General features: G+C 36.4%; 1 protein-coding gene across 1 annotated transcript; it reads left to right on the top strand.

Moving 5' to 3' along the window:
- The first annotated feature begins 25 nt into the window (after positions 1-25).
- ARSK (arylsulfatase family member K) lies at positions 26-25,121 on the top strand. Its single transcript, XM_081132275.1, has 8 exons — positions 26-325; positions 2,659-2,788; positions 4,978-5,137; positions 14,345-14,627; positions 16,701-16,872; positions 20,058-20,282; positions 22,092-22,319; positions 23,437-25,121. The coding sequence occupies exons 1-8, from the start codon at positions 41-43 to the stop codon at positions 23,724-23,726; spliced, it is 1,773 nt and encodes a 590-aa protein (XP_080988401.1). The 5' UTR covers positions 26-40; the 3' UTR covers positions 23,727-25,121.
- Positions 25,122-25,628: the final 507 nt, after the last annotated feature.

Below are 25,628 nucleotides of genomic sequence, written 5' to 3'. Positions count from 1 at the left end.
GTCTTCACGCGAGTCTGGGCGGGGGAGCCCGCCTTTGCGCATGTGCTCCCTGGGGCCTGATGGGAGTTGTAGTTCTGCTGAAGCGCTCAGAGGAACCCAACTGCGCTCTCTGCGATCCCCACCCACCTTTCCCTGGGGGAGGCGGCGAGCCCTGCGCGCAGAGGCCGGGCTCCGACTGCTGCCCGCGATGCTGCTGCTGTGCGTGTCGGCGGTCGTAGCCTCGGCGCTGGCAGCACCAGCTCCCGGCGCTAGTGGGCAGAGGCGGGGAATAGCCCGGGCTTGGCCCGATGCGCCTAACGTGGTGCTAGTTGTGAGCGACTCTTTCGTAAGTACCGAGAGCGGGGCGGGGCGGGGCGGGCGCGCCGGTCCGGATCCGCTACCCGCGCACAGCCTTTCCCGTGCCCCGGCTTTGGGGAGCACAGTCTGACTCTTGCAAACTTGTTTCACTCCGATGCAAAGCAAAAAGTGCATTGTATCTTGAAGCCCCATATACACACGTACACAACATAGATGGGCATATAATACATATAAAGCAACACTTTAGCAAATAAAATGCTGATAGCATCTTTGCAAATCTTTTTATCTTTATTTTATTGCTAGCCTCGATTCACTAAACTATTTTTCCACTGTTAATGAACGATCAGTCCATAGCCCCGTTTGATTTAATAGTGAAGGGAAATAACATTCTCCATAAAAGCTTGTTAGTTTTCTAACGGTCATTTCCCAGTTCACCACAAGTTTGCAGGACTTTGTGTTTGGGTGAGAAGGGAAGAAATGGTTATTACCAAAAGATTGTAAGAATAAGACACGCAGGCACGTGGGATTTGTGAGGATAAGTTTCTGTGAGTTTGAATTTGTGAATTTGAAGAAAGTCTTGAGAGGAGAAGATGTACTTTTGTCGTGGGCTTCCTAGCTTATCGTTCAGGAAATCAGTGGTTGCTTGCTTGGCATTCAGCGATTACTCCTGCTAGAAGTGGTTATTTCCACATAAAAACAAGCCCCAATTCTTCCCATCTTAAAAAGAACCGGATCTAAATTCTACATTCTCCTCCAGCTAACGCTCTCCCACTTTTCTGCTCTCTCACAGCCGTCCCATTCTTGTTTCCCTTTGTAAAATAACTTCTTAGAAGAAGAGCCGCCTCACTTTCTCACCCCCCACCCTCTTTTTCCCTTTCCAGTTTAGCTGTCCACCCCTACCACTCCGTGGAAAGTGCTCTTGTCAAGATCACCAGCTGTCGCCACACTGCCAATTCCACTGTGCATTTTCTGGCCTTATTTTAGGTCCCCTCTCAACACAGCTGACATTACGTTTTTCTTGGTATGGCACTGTCTCCTCTCAGCTTCCAGGGGACCCAGTCTCCTGATACCTTCCTCCCTCACCGTCCTGTCTTTCTGTTTCCCATGCTGCCTTCTCCTTTTACTTGGAACTCAGGGCTCTTACTGGGTTTCTTTTTTTTCCTCTTTTCACTCTCTCCTTAAAAGGTTTCATTCAGTCTCACCATTTCAAGTGCTGTGAATATGCTAAAAACCGCCAAGGTCATTTCACCTGGGTAGACTTCTCTGAGCCCCAGATTTCTGCCTGTACCCAACATCCTGCTTTATATATCCATTTGGAAATATGCATCTCAGGGGTTTATATATATCCCATATTTTGGATTGTCTCATTTTAAACTGTAATTTATAATTATATTGAAAACATATACTAGATAAACTCCAGGACTAGAATATACTTTTTTCTGTCTGTCAATTCCCAATTCTATTCCAAAATGCATATCTCCAACCCAAACATCTCTTCTAACTTTCAGGCTCATTTATCTAGCCGCCTAATTGATACCTCCACTTATGTCTTGCAGGTGTCTCTAACTTCACATGCCCCTTAAATTATTTGAATGGCTGGGTCCTTCTCATTATTTAGGTCTCATACTTCCTGGAGAAGCCTTCCCTGTCCACTCTGTCTGAAGTAGGTCTTCCTTGTTATTCTGTATCCCAGGTTTTTTTCAAAGCACATACCATAATGTATAATTATTCATATTTTATTTACCAGTACACCTTTTTGCCTCCCCCACTAGACTAAACTTCAAAGGCACCAGGACTCTGTTTTATCTCCAGATTGTATCTCCAGATCTTTCACAATGCCTGGCACATAGTAAATAATAAATATTAGTTCAATCATCCCATTATCCCCTGAACGAACTTTCCAGAAAGTCCTTTAATTTATTTACTATAATTGAATGAATCTAAGTGTAACACTGCATTGAATTCTCAATATTATGAGCCAGATTACTGATAACACTATATTTGTTTTTATCTTTTGAGGATTTTAGGGTCATATTGAAGTCTTTTTTTAATATATCTTTATTGATTTCAGAGAGCAGAAGGGAGAGGGAGAGAGAGAGTTGAAATATCAGTGATGAGAGAGTCCTCAATGATCAACTGCATCCTGCATGCGCCCAACTGGGGATCGCAACCTGGGCATGTGCCCTGACCAGGAATTGAATCGAGATCTCCTGGATCCTAGGTCGATGCTCAACCGCTGAGCCACGCCCAGCTGGGCATTATTGAAGTCTTCTTATGCTTATAAATTTTATGGTTAAAATTAAAAGAAATAATTTTCTTTTTTGTGATGCAATCAGTGTTAATTAAATTTCTTTATTCCAGGATGGAAGGCTAACATTTTATCCAGGAAGTCAGGTAGTAAAACTTCCTTTTATCAACTTCATGAAAGCCCACGGCACTTCCTTTCTGAATGCCTACACAAACTCTCCAATCTGTTGCCCATCACGTGCAGGTATGAACATGCTTAATATTAATAGAAGAAAGTGGCCACACACTGAAAATGCTTTTACAATTTAAAAGATTATTCCGAAAAGTAGTATAGTAAATCATATTTGGCATCTAATAAAAAAAATTTAAGTCATATGTGTCTTAAGGTATGTACTGGGTACTGGGGTTATTAGATTTTCTAATAATTTATTTTTTCCAGAATAGGAACTTTTAAAAATGGTTTTAGTTCATGTGTTACTGTTTCATTTCCTTATGATTGGTGACTAAGAATCTTTTGACCACTCAAGCAAATGAGGAAATATTCATATTTCTTAGAAGAGTTCTCTTTCCAAGGAAATTTTTCAGTAAGAGTACAGGGAGTTGGGAGGGGACTTCTGAGTATACCACAAAGCAGTTAGAACTTGTCATACATCAGGTTTATCTGAAGTTTTCCATGTTATTTCAGATTACATACTTTATCTCTGTTCAGGCTCAATTTGCTTCTATCCCAAACTTAATTACTTTTATTATAGTAATTTAACAATTACTAGATATAGGCATAGTTTTAATGGCAAAATGTCAGTGACATTAAGCCATGAATAACTGAGAAACGGGAAAACTGCCATTCTTATAAATTGTGTGTCTTCTCTGACAGAGTTGTTTTCCCCACTTAATATATGATTGGTTGCTTTGGAGCCCATAAACAGCACTCAACAGTTTGCTTTTGTCTGTAAGTTCCCAGCATGATATTCTCTGTGATTTGAGTCACAAGTTTCTTCACCTACATTTTCAATCCTATCGACTATATAATCACCAATGGTTAAAGGAAACCTGAACTATATTATAAATTATACTTCAATGATGAAGGACCAGGTATATTAAAAAAGCATTTTGTTAATTTTTTAAAATATGTGTTTATTGATTTCAGAGAGAGGAAAAGAGAGAGAGAGAGAGAGAGAGAGAAAAAAACATCAATGATGGGAGAGCCATCCATTGACTGCTGCCTGCATGCTCCCGACTGGGGATGGAGCCCGAAACCTGGGCATGTGCCCTGACCGGGAATCGAACCGTGACCCCTTAGTTCATGGGTCAGTGCTCAACCACTGAGCCCCATCAGCTGGGCAATTTTTATTCTTAATTGAGTAAATGGAATGAGCAGTAGACTAGGTGAGGTGATGACCTGGATTTGAATCCGCAGTGGGCCAGGTCAAACAAGCCACTCAGTTTCCTTATCTATAAAATGCTGTATACATTATGTACCTCATAGGGTTGTCCCCAGCATCAAATGAAATAATGAATAAAAAAGCTATCAACTCTTAAGATTTCAAGAGTGTTAGGTGATGCTTTTCCTGGAAGTAGTATATTTTGAAGAGTTGGAGCAAAGAAAAGGAATAATAATAATTAACATTTATTTCATTCTAAGTGCCTTACATGTCTTAATTCACATAATCCTCACATTTCCATAAAGTAGATATTATTATTATCCCCGTTTTGCAGATAAAACTAAAGTACTGACAGGTTAAGTAACTTAACAAAAGCCACTCACTCACTGGTGTTATTGGGATTCAAACCCAGGTAACCTCCCATCCCATTCAAAAAAAGAGATCGTTTTCTTAGAAAGCTTATTCACCTTTACTATGTGTGTGCACAGAAATGGTAAAAGGGAAAAATGATTTTTTCCAGTTTTATTGAGATATAATTGACATATAACATTGTATTAGTTTAAGGTGTATAACATAATTATTTGATACATGTATGTATTGTGAAATGATTATCACAATGTTTAGTTAACATCCATCACACCTTACATGGTTAAAATTTTTTTCTTTAAAAATTGTGATAGGGTTTATTGAATAAATAGTTGTAGAAAATGAGAAAATTAACCACTAGCTACTTAGTGATTATTTTTGTGATTAAAAGAAGACTAGAGTCTGATGGGCTTTATATTTAATTCCAGCTGTATTTACCTTAAACAATGTAACCTATAAGCCTTAGAGACTCGCCTGTAAAATGGAAATAGTAACTCCTTGCAGAGTTTTCCCCTTGATAAAAAGAGATAATTAGAAATGTTAGGTAAAGCACTCAATGCAGGTATGTTTTATTCCAGAGCATGAGCTCTAAACAAGTAGACTATTTTCTCTTGGAGTAATTGTCTTAATAGTTAAAACAAATTGTTAAACTTTACACTAATCCCAATTTCTTCTTTTCTCCCAGCAATGTGGAGTGGCCTCTTCACTCACTTAACAGAATCTTGGAATAACTTTAAAGGCCTAGATCCAAATTATACAACATGGATGGATATCATGGGAAAGAATGGCTACCAAACACAAAAATTTGGAAAATTGGACTATACTTCAGGACATCATTCCATTAGGTAAAAAATAAAACAAAAAATAGTCCTAATAGGCTTCTCTCTGCTATGTCACATAAATGTCTTAATTTTTGACTTTTTATTTCTCTACAAGGTAAAGTTAAATCTGTTAATCCCTCAATTGTGTTAATTTGGCTAAAACTTTAGCTTTCCTTAATCTTCTTAAAATATTAAATTTGTTAATATGCTGGTAATTTTATTTTTCTTAAACATTAAAGGTCTATAAGAATGTTTATAAAATTGTTTAGCCCATGATTGATTTTTATGGAGTTTTTGTTATATAATGGCTACTATGTTATTTATAATCTGTTTTAAAGATTATAGTCTTCTTGCTACTTGGCTTTGTCAGTTCAGTTAATTCTAATGTGAGTCTATTTTAACTTCTTTTTTTTTCCTTCATTTTACTAGTTCATTCTAATGTGAGTCTATTGTAACTTCTTTTTTTTTTTTTTTCATTTTACTAAGTCTTCAAAAATCAGGCAGCCCAGCATAGTGGATAAGAGTGGAGATCTAGAATCAGATTACCTAATTTTGACTCCTAGTTTCTCTATTTACTACTAACCTGTAATAGTATAACCTTGGGAACATTATCTAAGCTAAGGAACTTTAATTTCTCTAATGAAATATGTGGAGAAAAGAGCTAACACAGTAGGCCTGAGACTTCTATCCTTAGCAAGTCCTGCTTTCAAAGTTGGCCCTTGGCTGACATCTGGGACCCTGAATCTCAGGAGTGTTCCCTATATTCCCTAACTGATAAAATTACTTGCTGTGTGTGTACCTAGAGTGTTTATACAGTATGGTTTATGCTGAGCACCTGATTTCACAATGGGAATCTGGAGTTTTGGTATGTTCTAGGCAGAGGGTGTCTACATAATCAACCCCAATAACAACTTAGGTATTGAGTCTCTAATGAGCTTTCCACTAGACAACACTTCACATATATTGTCACAGTTAGGTGCTGGATGAATTAAGTGTGTCCTTTGTGACTCCACTTGGCAACTCATACCTGGTTTCCTTTGGAATTACCCTAAGCATATTTTCCCTTTACTGATTTTGCTTTATGTCCTTTCACTGTAGTAAACCATAGCCATGAGTTAAACTATTTGCTGAGTCCCATGACTCCTCCTAGGGAATTTAGGTGTGATCTTGGGGTCTCCCAACACTTGTGACTCCTGGCACAAATATGTATTAAGACCTTAGAGCAGTACCTCTTCCCTAACAGGTGTTAATTGAGGGCTGTGGTAAATATAGTAGTGATGAGGATAATGCTAATGATTATAATAAGTAAGAACGAGAGAGATAAATTCAATAATAATAATGGTGAGTGTAGTGAGAGGAATAGTATTCCCCAAAAGTTCATGTCCACCTGGAATTTCAGAATGTGACCTTATTTGGAAATAGATCCTATTGCCTATTTAGTTGAAGGTGAAATCATCCTGGATTTAGAGTAAATCCTAAATCCAGTGACTAGTCCTTATTAGAAGAGGAAAGGACACAGACACGCAGAGAAGGCAGTGTAGAGACAGAGACATAGATGGAAGTGATCACAGCTATAAGCCAAAGAATGCTAAAGAGTCCCAGGAGTTACCAGAGGCTCGGAAGAAGCAAGGAAAAGTTCTTCTCTGAGGCCTTTTAGGCTGCAATTTTCAACCTTGTGTGCCACAAGAATTTTTAAAACATGTGGTACCTGACTAGTTAGGGTCACTGGCCTCTTTTCCTTTAGATTGTCAAATAAAAGAAAATGACATCAGCCCAAACAACAATAGCCACCCAGTGTGAATGAATCAAAATTGTACCTATTTTTTTAATCAGATCAACAAAAAACATATTTCTGGTGGGCTGCAGAATTTTAGTAATTAGCTTATATGTGCCATGAGATGAATAAGGTTGAAAATCGCTGCTATAGAGGAAGCATGGCTCTGCCAACACCTTGATTTCAGATTTCTAGCCTCCAGAACTGTGAGGAAATAAATTTCTGTTGTTTTAATCCACCCAGTTTGTAGTAATCTGTTATAGCAGCCTAGGGAAAGTAATACAATGAGCTTTGGGTAAACAGATAATAAAATAATCTAGAAGAATCTGAGTAAAGCAGGTCTTCCATTGATGTCCTTTTGTTCAACGACTCATTTCATTATAATCTTCATGAGATGCCCTAGGAACATAATGCTTTTTAGTATCCATTGGCCAGTGGTAAAACTGATTTTGTTATATGTCATTTCACTAAAGTCACAGAAATGACTGACAATGTTAAGTGAGGACTTACTGTATTAATCTTGCTCTTCTGGTTAATGTTAAATTTCTTTCCTTTTCTGTATTTTAAAATCTAAAAGATATAAAGACTGGAAACTCAGAAGTAATCCTGATTTCTCTTCCCCACCCCTGTGTTCTAATCCATCACCAAATATTGTCAGCTCTACTTCTAAAATATTTCTCCAATTTATTCACTTCTTATCATCTCCACCAAGTACTATCATGTTTTGCCTAAACAATTGAAATGGCCTCCTAACTTCTTTTCTTCCAACTTATTTTCTGTAGGTAGCCAGAGTGATCTTTTTACCTGCTTAAAATCTTTTGGTGATTTTAATCTGGGCAGGAAGGCTAAAATCCCAAATTCACAATATTGTTTCTAAGACCCTACATAGTCTAGCCCCTGCCTACCTTTAGTCTCACTTAGTACCACTCTCCTTCTCCCTCAGTATGCACTTGGTCTTTCTTTAATTCGTTTAAGATGCTTCTTACTACCTCTGGACCATTGACACGCTAGTCCTTCTGTGCAAAATGCTCTTTCCCTACTCTGCCTGGCTAACACAGCAGAAAGAAGGGGTGGGAGGGGAGGTCAGTGGGGTGGGAGCAGTATAGGCTTTGAAACTAGCTGCCTTGCCTACCATCCTTGTGACCCTGAACAAGTTACCTGACATCTCTAAGTGTCAGTGTTCTTATCTGTAACTGGAACTAATAATACCCACCTCATTGGAGGACAACTGTCATTTTTAAATGAGTTAATAAAAGAATTGAATGAAATAATACAAAGTATTTAACAGTCCCTGGCACAAAGTAAGCATTTGATCAAGGTAAAATATTGTTGTTATAAAAATGGCTTAACCAGAATTGCAGTTTGATACTTACATAACTTTTTCTTTTTCTAAAGCTCATTGCATTGCTGTTATTTCATGGAGTTTCACAAATTTCTCTTTAAAATCCTCCTTTTTGTAAAGTAAGGCTAATCCAGAGTGAAATACAACTCTTCATATTATCCTTTTTGAAATTCTTCCTATATTTTTCCTCAATTAATCCAAAAATAAAAAGAAGCTTAAGTTGAACCCCTAGTATTTCCTGTAATCATCATTCTATGTGTGAAATGGTTAAAACATGGCCTGAATTTTATTCTTCGGTGTGATAGTAATTCTTGGAGGGCAAGGATCCTGTCTTTTTCAATGCTTTATTCCCACTGCCAGTAGTGCTAGTGCATTATAGGACACAGTTAAAGGTTTGTTGAACAAATGAATGAATAAAAAGTTATATTGCTCTATCTATAGCTTATTATTTGATAAACATTGATGTTCTGTTTATCCCAGGTCATAGCATCTGTTCATTATTAGTATTTTGTATATATCCTCAACTAATAGAGTATATCCTGTTTTTCGGTTTTTTAATATATTAAATGTCCTTAATTTTCCTAAGTTATTTCTTGTGTGGAATTCTAAAATTAGTAAAAGCAAAAGAGCCTCTTAAATGTTGCTGTGTCAGAAGTCAAAGATGCTTTTCAGAATAATAATTGCTTGCAGCATATTTTCGTTTACTCACCCTCCCACCGGAGCTTAGGAAATTGAAATAAACGATCAGGACTATTTGTATGGGGACTATATGTACCCACACAGTCATATGGCTGACAAATAGGACAAGGTTTCTTTTAATAGCATGTTTGCAAAGGTTATATGAATTATAGCACGTTATCTTTTAGATATTCTGTGCAAGTTTAAAAATAGATCTCAGGAAAAAAGTTCTCCTTAATATCAAACTTCATAAATAGGGGCATTCAGTGTTTTTGATAGACTGACTCTCAAAGTCAAAATTCAAGTTTTTATAACTTTGTGTGCTACATTTACCACTGAAATAGGCTATTTTGATCCTGCTTCTATTTTCAGCCAGAAGTACAAGTTTCTTAGTTCATTACTACAATGCCCCACCTGTCTCTTAGGCATCAAGTGATGCTTTCTTCTTGTACCAGTGTAGGAACGCTAGTCCAGCTACGTGTCCCTTACTGTGTATAGTACATTGCACCACACTGGGAGCTCTAAGGGCTACACACTGTTTCTTCCAGACCATTGTTATTCAAGTATTGGTGACACTACTCACTGAGATGCCGCTTACTGACTAGAAGACCTTGAGCAAGTTGCTTATCTACTTAGAATCTCAGTTTCATCAAATGAGCTTACACTAGATTACCTTAAAGGATTTTTCTTTCTAAAATTCTGTGATTTTGATGGAGTACAGGTAAGTGGTTTATAAAGTCCTGATATTCATCTGCCCCCCTCATATTATATGTATTGTGCTTAAAGTGTTTCTGATTAGGTCCATACTTACTATATCTTGTTAGCAATTGAGAGGAATCATTTGTATTTAATTCATTAGGTACTTTGATCATTTTATACTATCAGGTAAAACTGTTTTGCCAATATATTCCCAATATTTATTTAAAAGAGTGGTTCTCACCCTGACCAGTGTGGCTCAGTTGGTTGGGCCTTGTCCGGTGCATCAAAAGATTGTCTGTTCAATTCCCAGTCAGGGCACATGACCGGGTTGCGGGCTCCATCCCCTGTGGAGGTTGTGCAGGAGGCAGCCAATTGATGTTTTGCTCTCACATCAATGTTTCTCTCTCTCCTTCTTTCTTCTTCTCTCTCTAAAAATCAATAAAATCTTAAAAAAACAACATCGGGAGGGGGATGGGATGGGAGAATGAGTCATTGGGGAGAAAAAGGGACATCTGTAATATTATAAACAAACAAACAAACAATAAAAACAACAACAAAAAACCAGTGGTTCTCAACCAAGGGCAATTTTCGCCCCAGAAGACATTTGACAATGTGTGGAGACATTTGGGGTTGACATCACTGGGAGAATGCTGCTGGCATCTAGAGCATAGAGGCCAGGGTTGCTGCTAAACTGTGCTGCGCAGGACAGCCCCACCCCTCAACAAAGAATGATCAAACCCAGAATGTCAGTAGTGCAGAGGTTGAGAAACGTGATCTAAAATTAAGTATTTTATACTCATCAGCGTGGCCTTAGGAATATCACATCTACTTTTTTAATCTTAAATTTATTCTTCCATATCCTAAGGGCTCAGATCCATTGACACTAATTTGTCAAGTTTTTTTAGAATTAGCAAAACCAAAGAAAATGTTAACTTGGAAGTGTATAGAATTGTAAGGTAATTCATTTCATATAGACATTTTAAAAACTAGATTTCTAAGATCAGTACAATTTAATAAAGACTTGGAATGTTAAGTAATAATCCTTAAAGTACTAATATTAGAAGATGATCTTTATTTAAGTAAGTTGCAAAAGTAAAATCAGATGTATGTAGTACCCATTCAGTAAATATTTATTGAACCACCTACTACATACCAGACATTATTTTTAAATTATGGGAATACAGTAGTGATCAAAACGCAAAAATCTCTAACCTCATGGAGCTTAGATTCTTGTGGCATCAGAAGAGAACGTAAACAAGCTACTGTCTTGTCTTTCCTAGCTAAAAGCTTAAAACCTACAATCCAGTTCTTTGTTATTTCATCTCACCACCACTGTAATTATATATGTTCTCAATTCATACAGCTTATGTTTTTCTGAAGCCAATTCACAATAGGCAATTTTCAATACTCTCAAACAGATGAAAAAATAAAAGACCTACTTCCAAAGTGAGAGAATTTCTATGGAAAAATTCTCAAGCTAGAGCCTCTGGGCAAACAGCGAAGGGAAGCCAATCCTAGGCTGCTAGCACCGCTCTTCCCTTCCCTGTCAGGCCACAGACCACACATCACAGGCTTTCTCAGCAGAGCCAGGGAGACCGAGGGAGGCCGAGAAAACTGAAGGAGGGCAGCAGGGAGCCTCTCTCAGCCCCCAGAACTCCGCAGCCCAATGAATAAGTCTGTGTGTACCTAACCATGGCCACTATCATTTTATAATCTAGCATCATCTATACTTTCAGGTCAGTTTTCTCTGTACTGAGGATGATTTTATCTTATTCTTTTCCTTATAATGGAGAAAGTCATCCATTCCTCTGATCATTTTAGACGCTTTTTTCGATCCCCTCCCCAAACACACACACGTTATCATCTTTATTGATATTTAGTGTCTAGAGCAGCTTGCATAATTCTGGGCGCATTCTCAGCATGATATTTTGTGATAGTGGAAGAGCCTGCTGTTGGTTTGCTTTTGTTTTATTACCCCAGAACTCTCACTTCTGATGACTAGCAAATTCTTGGCAGAAGCAGCTTCGGGGGCTATCTTCAGCTCGCTGTCTACCAAACTCCTACTCAGTTTCCTGTAACACGACTGAGAGCTCTGAGCCTACAACTTCATTCCAATTCTTGGATTTTTTTTACATTTAATTACCGAAGTTTAATTATGATGTTTAGCTGCCCATCATGGAGTTGATCTCCTACTTTTGCCAGTGTTAGCCATTTGAGGACTTGGAAGTTTATTTCAGTCTGCTTGAGAAGATCCTAAAACTATCCAATAATGTGGAGACTTGACTTTTTCAATTTAATTAGTTTTAGCATTAGTCAGATATGACCTAATTGAAGGGACTTACGGTTTAAAAGAGGAGGTTAAAAAAAGTCTAGGTAACCACATTGAAGGGCAAAATGTGGTGAGTTCTGTTTAAAGGAGGAAGCCATCACGTACAGGTGGTTTTTTAAGGGGCGAGAGAAAAGGCTGGAAGTACTATATTTAGCCTATTCTGAGGTGCACAGTTTTTCACAGTTCAACATCTCTGAAACTGCAATGCATCTTACAATTGATGAAAATTCCCTTATGTATTGGCAATGTTTTTTCTTAACAGTATACATTTTTAAAGTACATTTTACATTAATAGTATTTTAGATTTAATGACTCTCAAAAGTAGAAATCACTAGGCTCAACTGGAGGACAGGAAGGAGAAACCAAAGGCATCCACGTAGGAAAGTACAAACCTTTTGGGGGACACTGGATCAAGAATTCTATAAGGGAGCAGTGAAAGGTAAGGCTTGAAGATGATGTGAGGACTGAAATAACAGACTAAGGCAGCTGGCAGGAAATAACCTGCTGCTTCATCAGATACGCTGAATTCTATAACCTCCATAAAGTCTTTGTTCTCTAAGGAAAAGAATTACCTTGGAATGGTTCTGTCCTGTTCCTTTCTTCCTTGAACATAGTTTTTGCCCAACTGTTTGAGATGAATTTTTTGGAGCTCATGTAATTTCTTGATTGCTCTACTTTGCCATCCCTTAAAAGTGTCCCTGTTTCCCTTTAAGCAGTGTTTCCATCGTTCCAGTGGTCTCCCTTATTGACTACATTATACTGCAGTTCGCGTAAAGGGTCTGGCTGTCAGCACCTCTTTTTCTCGTCTGAGGCTAGAATACAAAATTGCCAAAGCAGGGCACTTACTGTATAAGGAATATATAAGAATTTTTAGACTTTTTCTACAATGTCTAAAGAATGTTAAAATGTCTAAAAGTACATAAGTAAATTAGCGTTCTGGATATTAAAAATAAATTAACAACCACAATAATATCTACCATATGCCAAGTTTGACTAAAGCAAAACCAGAATGTATTTTTTAAAAAGAACATTGTTAAAGTGAAAAAAAATTTTTTCAACCAGATGAGGTAATTAAAAATTGATGTCTGTCAGCAAAGGAAGAACAAAGGTCATTAATAGCAAGCAGAAAAACTAAAAAAAGTGGAGATCTAATTTAGTATGAGGGCAAATAATATTATAACCCAGAATAATAGATTATTTTCATATTGACCACCCTTAGTTATTTAATACAAGATTTAACCAAGAAAAACATTTAAAATAATACTATGTAAGGAAGCAAAGGACAGTGCTACCCAACTGGTTAAGTGTCTGTTTTGGTGTATAATCACATAAGGAAGATGGATGACAGCCTTTAAGTGTTTCTCACAACTTTGAGAGAAGAGTATATCATGGGGAAGGGTATGGATTCCTTTTTCTCTTACAGAATTTGTTAGGCTAATATTACTTGCAAGGGCATTATTCAGAATTGTAATTTTTCATGCAAGAGAATTATCTGAGACAAGTTACCGGTTACAATCCCATCAGTGATGATTGTGTGTGTGTTCACTTGGGCAAGAGAGACAGAGAAATAGATATGGATCTACTCAGTCTGAGATAGTTAATTATATTAGGAAGCTGAAGTTTAAGTCTAGGCTCCTAATTCAGTTTGAAAGAAAATTTATGTTCTTACCAATTTGAATGTGTGAAATGTGTGATGTTTTTTCAGATGAGATTGTTATTGCATAAATTAATCCTGTGACACCTGTGGACTGACGGTATCCAATGCTACAACAGTAGACTTGGGCACATTGGCACAGAAAACCCACACGGCAGTGGCACATAGGCAAATTTATGCAATAATTAGTTGATAATGTATTAGGTAGTTGTAATTTCTATTTTTATTAAGAGGAGATTTTGGTGTTAAAAGGAAACTAATCAAACTGCTAACTATTGGATAGTGAGTTTAGCCATCACCTTGTTTTCTGGCATCAAACCAAGACAGAATAATTCTCCTACTTATGGGTTACTATGGAAACTATTTTGATTATTCTGTCTAAAAATTGAGGGTTTTTTCCATAAAAGAATTCTTGCACTGTTATGTAGAGCAGTGCATCTAAACTTTAATATGCATGAGAATCACCTGGGCATCTTGTTAAATACCCTTTCTGATTCAGTGGGTCTGGAATGACCCTGAGACTGCATTTGTAACAAGCCCCCAGGTAAATAGGTATTGTAGCTCCTTTATTTTGTTAATAAGGAGAGATTTGTTGATTCAATTTTAAATGTTAAACAAAATTTTCCGTTCTAGAATAAACCCTTTGTCAAGTTTAAAAAAATAAAAATCATTTTCCATATTGCTTTCTTATGTTTATGATTAGTTTTTAAAACGTTTAAATTCCTTAGAGTATACCTGTCTTTTTGCCTTCCCAGCAATCGTGTGGAAGCATGGACAAGAGATGTTGCTTTTTTACTCAGACAAGAAGGCAGACCTATGGTTAATCTTATCCCTAGCAAGAATAAAGTAAGAGTAATGGAAGAGGACTGGAAGAATACAGATACAGCAGTAAACTGGTTAAGAACAGAAGCAATTAATTTCACTCAACCATTTGTTCTGTATTTGGGATTAAATTTACCACACCCTTATCCTTCACCATCTTCAGGAGAAAATTTTGGATCTTCAACATTTCACACATCTCTTTATTGGCTTAAAAAAGTAAGTACACTATGTGTGCTCAAAACCAGAAGTTAACATTATACCTGTATGTTACTGGTATTCACTTACTGTTTTTTATCATCACTTCTTAAGAAAAATTTGAATATTGTATATTCTCATTAAATCAAGACCAATAACTGGTTGACAAAAACTAAAGGGGCAATTTTACAGAAATAAAGTAAGTGTTAAAACTTAGAAACCGCCTTCTGAATTGAATACCTTTGCATATAATGTGTCTATTAAAAGAGAAACTGAAAGGCATTTTTTAAGGAGTGCAGGTAGTGTTCACCGTGCACAGTTCAGGATTGTAAAAATAACCATGGAAGCTGAAACTGTACAGAGATCTCAATAACCAATTGGGAGAATGACCATTTTTCTAGGACTCTTAAAACATTTGTCAAAACATTTAAAACTCTCTTATTTGGGATTATAAATGTATAGGGAAATGAAAAACAGTGAAACTAATATTTATGTAATGCACTGTAACTGAAAACACAAGAAACATTGAGAATTAAAGTGTTTTGCTTTTTTGTAAATAAATTAAAAAAAAAAACATATCAAGAGTACTTTGAACAGTGCTTGCCTTCTCATTGTATAATTTAGATACAGAGCAAGCACCTTCTCTATATCTTGGCCTATTGACAGATTCCTTTCTAAATTTGGATTACCTTCCAACATTTTGTTGGTTTCACTTTCACTGTAATGATATATTTCTGAGAGTTCCTTTCATGGGAAGATTTTTGCTGCCGTCACTTCCGCTAGGACATGTTTGTCCTTTCTTCACAATGACCTCCCTCCCTTGCATCAATGAGTGTGTCTTCACTAAGTTCCCCTGGCTGCGTATCTAGCAGTGTCAATGTTTCTTCTGTAACTTCAGTTAATGTTTGATTCAGATTTCACTTCTAGTGTTAATACTTTTTATTTCTTTATTGTACATTCATCTTTGTTAACCAGTTCCCTCTTTTGATTGTCCATTTTTATACAGTGTCATATGGATTTATCACTAGGAGACAGGGAGGCAGCACAGCTACACAGTTTGCTGTCCGATGTGCAGTGACCGGTCAGTGACAGGCTTTGAAAGAAGTGGCCTGGCTAGTCACTGATACATATCTTTCATTCATATAGTGGTTTGTAGACCAAAGAGCTAGCAGTATATGACTGTGAAAGTCTGTAGTTTATGCACTAACTCACCGTTAATATACCTCGGTAACTAAAATCTGAACCCCGTTGTTGGGAGCCTGGTGTGATCTCACTAAACTGTGGTAACTGCAACCTGTGTATCTGAACCATGCAGAGGGCGGACTGCCTGCGTTTTGAAATGTGTCATCTTAAGTCAAATTTAAGTTACTTGAAAAACTCCAGTCAGAAACACTATGTAGTGCACGTATTTTAAAGGAAATATTGTCAATGTTCCAAATACGTCATGTTTTCTTAAAAAAGTTCTGACTGGCTCCATCTTAAAAAAAATTTATCTGGAGTTAGTACTAGTCTAATGAAATGACTCAAATAACTATTAAGTAAATAGTAAGTAGACACTTGAATTTTTAAAGTTATTTGAATATATGACTTAAATGTTGTCTTAATTATTTTCACCAAAACCTGTAAGCAATTGTATATATATGAAAAAGTTGTATTTGCTTTTAACAGACATTTGGCTATCTCACTAGATATTGCCAGTTTTACTAGTGAACTATGGGAGAAAAGGAGTCCACATCCTTAGGGTGTTGATCTGAAATGTGAACTGATCACACAACTATCTTAAAGTGCTTAGACCCTTTTTCTGTACCAGAATACTGTCTTATATAGCTCATGCTACTTTCACTGACATGTACAATTTTTAAAATAATTTTCACAACTATCTCACTGTATGTACAGATATTAATATATGCCTTTTGTTATTACTGGGAATATTAACAATTTGTTCATAATTTATGTATTTGATTACTATTTTGGTGCATAATTTGTAACCATTCTTTTCTACTATCCTAAATAATTAAAGTATGTATGTCTAGTTCACCATACATACTTGTTGGATCACAGGAACATTACTGCTTTGTTTTTCTCCCTCTTTAGGTGTCTTATGATGCCATCAAAATCCCAAAGTGGTCGCCTCTGTCAGAAATGCACCCTATAGATTATTACTCTTCTTATACAAAAAACTGCACTGGGAAGTTTACAGAAAAAGAAATTAAGAATATTAGAGCATTTTATTATGCTATGTGTGCTGAGACAGATGCCATGCTTGGTAGGTGGTATATTAATTAGCAATTACATGAAGAAAAAGTATAATAATTTGCCGTCAAACCATGATTATGCTAGTTGATGACTTGAATGAACGTTCTGAGATGATTTCTTATATCAGTTGCTTAGATACTTCAGATTTAGGATTATAAGGCTCTTGACACACATAAAAATTGGATAATCTGCATTATTAATAGTAAATAAAAGCCTTTTCCATTTTAATTATTCATAAATTAATAAATGCTTAGATTTGTTCATACACAAAGAAAAGGTCACAGAACGCTATAACATCTGCTGGAAACAAAACATTTTGCCAGCTTTAATCAGTAATCAGTTCAGGCATACCTCTTTTTAACATGCTTCACAGGTGTGTTTTTTACAAATTAAAGGGAAGACCCTCCACCAGCAAAAAGATTGCAACTTACTTTATTGTGATACTCGCTTGATTGCCGTGGTCTGGAACTGAACCTGAAACATCTCTGAAGTGTGCCAGTATTCAGACACACACAGATACATGTGGGACAGGTTAGGTTCCAGGAGATGAGACAGTTTAGTTGTAGAGTCTTATGACTTGTCTCAGACTTGTAATAACTGCAAAACAAACCCATTCTCCCCAGCCCTTCAGAGCAAGGCTTAACTAAAGGCGAAGTCGGTTTCCCCATGTATATTCTGGTCCAGCATCATATTGAATTTCCTTTTCTAATTCAGTTCAGAAACAAACCTATCTCTGTAAGATGACTGTCAAGAAAGTGTTTTACCCACTCACTTGTAGAGTGATGGCAGTTTCCACTTCAGGTGGAGAAACTCTGGTTTAAAAAAATACACATTTTTATAACAGGTTCTTTTCCCAAGCCATATCACTTATTTTGCTGCACCTTGGAGCAGAGCATGATCGAATCAGTGAAGCATGGGTAGCACCTTTTCCGTACAAAGTAAACCTCAGGAGTGACCAAGTGAATGGCTATTTCTTAAAATGCATTCATTAGGCAAAAATAGAAAAGTATAAAACAGAAAGCAAAACAGCCATATGGATAAATTATTTATAATATAGCAAGTATAATATGTATTAAAAGAGTCTTCAGGACTTTCCAGCTACTTACTCTAAAATGCAAGTAAGATTTTAAGTAAGTTTCTATAATCCTTAGATCCATGCAGATGTTGAATTGTATTTCTATATTTTCTGATGTTACTGATGTTCACCCGTTTGCACCCTGCAAATACCTCTTGAAGGTTCGCAGCTATCCATTCTTCCATGTCTACTAAAGTGAAACAGTATATAATGTTGCTGCAGAGAGTGTGGGATACTACTCTTCAAGTCTCTTCAGGAAAAAAAAATGCAGAGCTCACTTCAAATTACAAAGGTTATGAAACACTGTTTTAGTTACCAGATAGTATTTATTACTCTTTACAATGCTTGTTCAACAAACATTTAGTGTCTCCTAGCAATTAGGCACTATGTTGGGCACTGCAGTATTAAGTTGAGTATTATAAAGAAATCATGTATTCATTAAAAACCCTCTAGGCGCGTACTCCACCTGAGGGCCTTATATTCACTGTTCCCTCTGCCTGGGATGCCCTTCCCTTTACTTTTTACACACCTGGCTACTGTCAGTCTTTAGCTGTCAACTCCAATATCACCTCCTCAGGAATATCTTCCCAACCACTCTAAGTTAATATACCAGCCCCATCATCCTACTTACTCTATACTTTGCTTAGTCATAATCTTTCATTATTTTATCTTTTTACTTGTTTACTGCCCATTTCCCTTGAGAACATGAGCTTCATGAAGGCAGAGACATTCAGTCTTAATCACCACTGCATTTTAGGTGCCTTGTTTTACATCCATAGTGCCTACCACATAGTGAGAACCCAGTAAACATTTACCAGCAATTGTAACTAGAGTAATATGCAAGTTGTAGGGTCCTGGAGGACAGTGTGATTCACTCTACCTGGAGGAGTGGGGAATGCTTCACGAGGAGGAAATGCTTGATCTGGGTCACAAAGGAAGAATGGCAATTTGCCAAGTAGACGGGGAGAAAAGGCATTCGACAAAGAAGGCAGAATATGTACAGAGGCAAGAAAGTCTAAACTATTATTAGTTCAGGGAATTCTAAGTTGGTAGGATTGTGAAAGTTAAGGTGTTCGGGGAGGCTGAGGGTGATGAGCTTAGAGAGTGGACAGGGGCTTTGTGTGTCATACTAAAGAATAAAATGATAGGAAGCTGTGAAAAAGGTTTAAACTGGGTGTCACATGGTCAGAAATGTCAGAAAGCTATCCGCCAGAGTGGTACAGGAATATTGTGGAAGGGAAAGAGTGCAGGCAAGAAGACCAATTAGGAAGCAATTTCAGTTGTCCAGTTGAAAGATCCTGATGGTCTGAACTCCGTAATTCCACAGAGCACTGGGTCTCTGTTCTGACTGGACCGCTGAATAACCTGTTGTTTTTGGTTTTGTTTTTTTAAGTAATTCAGAGAGCCCTGTATCCCAGATTGAGGAACTGCCAAACTAGGGATGACCCCTCTCTCTGGACTATGCCTTACTGTGATTCTCTTAATTACAACGAGGAGGAAGTTTCAGGACACTAAGAAACAGGGAGTGGGCAGAGGAACTTCACTGTCCAGGTATTCCCCGTCCAAGAATATGCTACATCACACTCACAGACTGAACTGCTTCCAGCCCTTCTTCGAAGATGGGATTTCCATAGCCCTCTGCCACCTTCATGGGCATGATCTGGTGATTGGGGATTTGGGCAAAGGGTCACAGGGAAGAGGAGTTCTGACCCCTCTTACCACCTTCCACTGGGCAGAAATTGTGGGTCAGTGTGATACCAATCCTTTCATTATCTGAGACATGCACAGTCCGATGTCCAGACTTGTCTTTCTTTTTTCATTTGAATCACTAAAGGGAAAATCTCCCCCCTGTTCACCAATAGAAACATAGAAAGCACACCAGCATGATCTTCAAATAAAGAAATTATCCTGTAGGTTTTATATTTTCTCCTTCCTCTCTCCTGTCCATCAACTGAGGAACAGGCCCATGAAGCCGTATTACTTATGCAAGAGCAGTAGATAATATTCGGAAGTTAAGAAACATCCCTACAAACTCATAGGATAGAGTTGTGATGAGGTTACTATGATAGAATAAAACATTAACCAAAAGCTAATTGAGATTTGTCATGATTATATTGCAGGTGAAATCATTTTGGCTCTTCGCCAGTTAGGTCTTCTTGAGAAAACTGTGGTCATCTACACTTCAGACCACGGAGAGCTGGCCATGGAACACCGTCAGTTTTATAAAATGAGCATGTACGAAGCTAGTGCCCATGTTCCACTCTTGATAATGGGACCGGGCATTAAGGCCAACCTACAAGTATCAAATGTGGTTTCCCTTGTGGATATTTACCCTACGGTGCTTGGTAAGTAATGTAAGCCTGTAAGTCCTTATTTGTAATAATGCTGGAGAATGAATAAGCAAGGTAGGCAGAGGCCTTGCTGTGAGTCAATCCATATCTGAAATACGACTATAATATTCCTCAGGTTCCTTTGGCCTTCACTCGCTGTAGTCATTTTTCCTTCAAAAGATTCACAATCAGGATATGACCATAGAGTAAACCACGTAAGATATTCAGGTTCATAACTTCATAGCTATGATTTGTATATCATTTCATCTTCCGCCTCTAAAATGTAAGCATTTACCTAAAGACTATTCCAGGGCCTTAAATTTCTTTACAGTTAATTTATATCAGTGTCCTTTCCTTTTGTCTTTTATTTCACATAACTTCTTTTAGATATGAACTCACTTCTTTGTTGTTCTTTTGCCTGATGTATATTTCTAATCTCAGTTTCTTAGCCACCATTTGCTGGTTCTCTTTTATTCCGGGGCAATTTTAACACTTAGCCGGATCTCTGCCACTTTCTGGCTCCATCAATTTTTAGCCAATTCCCATTAATTTTCCTCATTTCTGTTTTCATAAGGAATGTACATACAACGATGTATATTTGTAAGTATCTCTCTTATTATCATCTTTATAATTTAAGAACGTGTTTATATTGGCATTTCTTTCAGCTTCCTCCTCTAGTTGTCCTCCTCTAGGACTCTCCCCACCCCATTTCCAACGAAAAGCCTCCTCCAGATTATCATTTTCTTTTTTGCCTTGTTCTGTTTTTCTTGAAGTACAATGATTAAGGTTGGGGTGATTATTTCTCACATTTCCCTCAAAATACTTCATGGTAATATCTGGCATTTTGTTTATCTTTTTGACTCTAGCAGCTAAATAATCCAGTATGTTTAGGGAGCTGTCTACAGTATATCATAGTCTATTCCTAGTCATCCTACCACCTTATTGATTAGTTGATTATTATGCATTGTTTAAATAACTTTTCTTTAAATATCATTTATATTTACCCATGATGCAAATTTTCTAGTGTACAATCTTGAGATAAAACAGTATGCACTCTGTTTTTCAAAATATACACATATCCCATTCTAAAATTCCAATATTAGAAAATAATCTATAGATATACAGAAAGACTTATCTCCATAGATATTTATTATAGTATTATATTTAAAAATGAGAAAGATTATGACTAGTAATTATAAATTGGGTAAAAAATAGTCAACTTTATTTTAAAAGGTGAACTATGTGAAACAGCCCCCATGTAGAAAAGAAAATGTAGGCTTTAAAACTATATAAACAAGGATTTTTTGTTTTGTTTTGTTTGTTTATTTATTGAGATGGGATGTCTAACATATTGTCCAAGTCAGCACAATTTTGATAGTAAAAGGGTACTATTAACAGTTACAACTGAAAATAAAAATAAACCAGATTTTTTTGAATTGTGAACTGTGAAAATGTAATTACATAAAAATACAATTATGTTTAAAATAATGCTTAATTGCTAGTGATTTAAATTGCAAAACCCTCATTGTTACAGGATCTTAGTGGAGGTTTGGGAGGGGCATTATACATAGACCATTTTGTATTTTTTTTTTTTATATTTCTATTTTCCAATTACAGTTGACATCCATCATTATATTAGTTCCAGGTGTACAACACAGTGATTAGACATTTATGTAACTTCCAAAGTGATCACCCAATAAGTCTAGTACCCACCTGACACCATATGTAGTCTTTAGTCTCTGTGACCTTTAATGACATCATTTATGAATGTTCAACTAATGAAAAAATGAGTTATTTTAAAAGATTGTATTACTTGTGTTATAGATATTGCTGGAATTCCTCTGCCTCAGAACCTGAGTGGATATTCTTTGTTGCCATTGTCATCAGAAATGTTCGAGAATGAACATAAATCCAAACACCTACATCCGCCCTGGATTCTGAGTGAATTCCATGGATGCAATGTGAATGCTTCCACCTACATGCTTCGAACTAACCAGTGGAAGTATATAGCCTACTCTGACGGTGCTTCAGTAGTACCACCTCAGCTCTTTGGTAAATTTGTTGATTTATTTCTTAAGTGTAGTAGGATGTGTAACGAGCTGACCTACATAGTGTTGCCTAAGAGATCCAGTAATCATTGTTACAGAAATATCTGCTGCTTTTCATGCTGTGACAGTGTACAAAAGGTTGCCTGAGGAGCAGCTCCTTTGCAAATCACCATCTGAATTTCAGAGCAAGTGCCCGAAAGCTTCTGATCTGGAACTCAACGTTGAAACCACTGTTTTTCTCTGATCTGGGCATCTTCCAGTACTCATGGTTATCTTTCCCAATCAGTAGTCAACAGTCTCTCATTGTACCTTGATTTCAGCTTTTCTGGATGATTAACACCTCTATCTTATGAAGCCTGACATTTTACATATATTATTTAATATTCCCCCCAACCCTAAAAGATGATATCAGCATCATTTTATAGAGATGACCAGGGGTCAAAGGGATTCAGATACCTGTGCAAGGTCTCACACCTAAGAAGTGGCAGAACTGGGATTTCAACCCTGGTCTGATTCCAAAACCCATACTCCTTTCACCTACAATAATGCCTCCTAGCTTCACTATTCTGTGAATTAATTTTAAAGCAGCATTATTAGAATTAAGGTTTTATTTATCCCTTGCCCTCTTTTTGCACATAAAATATGTGTTAATTTCATTATTAATATTCATTTCTCCCTATATTTCCTTCCCGGTTACAAATGTCAAAATTATTAACTCAAAATAATTCTCTACTTTGGGGTTATTGATATGGGACAATAAAAGCACACTATTTTTTTTCTCTGCATGTCAAAGTAAGCAAGTCATCAAAATCAGGAATAATTAGGCCAAGCCAGCTTCCTAGTGATAAGGGTTTCACTATCTCTGCCATCTAAGGATTGATAAGAAAAAAATGGGATAGCAGGATGATGGTAAGAAAGAAGATAATTTGAACATACATTTAGAGAGGTGTTTCACTTTTGGTATATTGTTTTACCATTTATACTGTCCTCCATCTTACTAAGAGGAACTAAAAATAAAAATAAATTCTAACACATAGTCTATCGCAGAGTAATGACATTCTAAAAAATGTTATTGTAGCAGGTAATTATTTTGACGGGTATTTAATTTTTTTTCCTTTCAGACATTTCTTCAGATCCAGATGAACTAACAAATATTGCTACAAAATTTCCAGAAATTACTTATTCTTTGGATCAGAAGCTTCGTTCCATTATAAACTACCCTAAAGTTTCTGCTTCTGTCCACCAATACAATAAAGAGCAGTTTATCAGGTGGAAACAAAGTCTAGGGCAAAACTACTCAAATGTTATAGCGAATCTTAGGTGGCATCAAGACTGGCTGAAAGAACCGAGGAAGTATGAAAACGCAATTGACCAGTGGCTTAAAACCCATACTAATCCAAAAAATATCTGAACAAAAATAAGAAAATAATGTTCTGGATCTACATAGAAATATGTCAAAAGATCACGATTAATTATATGTTTTAAATGTTATTTTTAATAATTACTTATTTTTTACTTTTAAAGAATGTACACTATTTTAAAATTAAAAAATAATCATTCTAGAATTATATATTTTCAAGAATGATTACCATTAATATCTCATTCTTAGCAACTTAACAACTTAATGGAAATATTAAAAGAATAGAAGCAAACAGAATATAAAGTTATATTCCTCTGGATAATGTGGAATGTAGAATAACCATTTAACTATTAATTATTACTTATGAACCATAAAATAGTAATTTCTAAGTATTTGATGGTGTCTGATGAATTATTTGTATCTGATGGGACATGGACTATTTGTTTATTTGATGGGAGTATTTGGAATAATTGGTGGGACAAAGATAGACCCTGGATGTGGCTGACTTTATTACTGCTTTTTAAAGTAGGAAATATATGTACAAGGTACAAGCTTTGAAAGATACAAAGGAGTTAACCATGAGCATGAAGTCTCCCTCCTTTCCCAATCCCCCAGCCACCCAGTTCCCCTTTCTGGAGGCCACTACTGTAACCACCTTCCTGTGTGTCCCTTTAGAGACAGACCATGAATCTGCAAACTACATTCTTTACCACTACCCCCAACACACAAATGGTAGCATACTATACAAAATGTTCTGCATCTTGCTCTCTTCTTTCCCCATTTAACAATAGATACCTAGAAGTGAAATTGCAGGGGCAAGACCTATGTCTAGCAAAATTATGCTAAATACTACCAAATGACCCCTAAAGAAATTATACCAACTTAAACTCTCACTCAGCAATATATTAAAAATATTTTATTTTTATGAGTAAGGTATATCATATTTTTATATATTTAATAGCCACTGGAATTTCCTTCACTGTGACCTTTCCTATTTTTCTATTCTTTGCCCATTTTTCTTTTTCTGGTTTGTTTTTTAATTATTATTATTATTATAGGCATGCTTTAGATATTAGCTCTTTGAAAGAAAACCTGAATTTTTTTTCCTTTTTATAATTTGTCTTTTGACTTTGTTGTGGTGTTTTTGACATGCAGAAATTGGTATTTTCATGCAATCAAATTTATGAGTATTTGCTTTTGTAGCTTTGGGATTTTGTGTCACATATATTTAGAATGGTCTCCCCCACTTATCTTCTTTTAGAGTTTCATTTTTCATCTTAATATCCTTGACCCATCTGGAATGGTTACCAATTAAAGACCTAACTTTAACTGTTTTATAAGATGGCTACCCAATTGACCTTTCATAGAGTAAACTAACATTCTTCCCATTGGTTAGGAAATGCCACTTCATTATGTAACATCTTTTATTGAATAAATTATCTTTTCCTCTACTGATCTGAAGTGCCATTTTATCATATACCAACATCTCATTTACATTTGAGTCCTTTCAAAACATTTTTTATTATGCAGTGGACCATTCTAATTTGTTTATTGGCATGGTAGTCAAAATCTTGCAAAAACTTTGCAAGTTTTCTTTTTCAGAATTGTCCTGGATACTCTTGCTAACTTACTTCTTCCATACATATTTAGAATAAGTTTGTCTAGTTTGAAAAATGAAAAATCTTGTTAGTCTTTTTATGAAATCATATTTAAAAATTATAGCCAAGTTTAGGGAGAATTGAATTCTTTATGATATTCAGTTATGCTTTTCCCTTTCTTCAAGTCTTCTATTATAACATTCAGTAGAATTCTAAGTTTCCCTCAAATAGATGTTTCTTCATAGAGATATTTGGAAAGTAGGGACATTAAAAAAAAAATACTGTCTAGCGCTCCCCCCCCCCCCCCACATCAACAATTGAATTAGAATTCTAGGGATGGTCCCTGGGCACTGTT

This window comes from Miniopterus schreibersii (assembly GCF_964146895.1).
Source record: "Miniopterus schreibersii genome assembly, chromosome: 3".
NCBI lineage: Eukaryota > Metazoa > Chordata > Mammalia > Chiroptera > Miniopteridae > Miniopterus > Miniopterus schreibersii.
The sequence above is the reverse complement of the archived record's forward strand: the minus strand, read 5'-3'. Positions and strand labels throughout refer to the sequence as shown.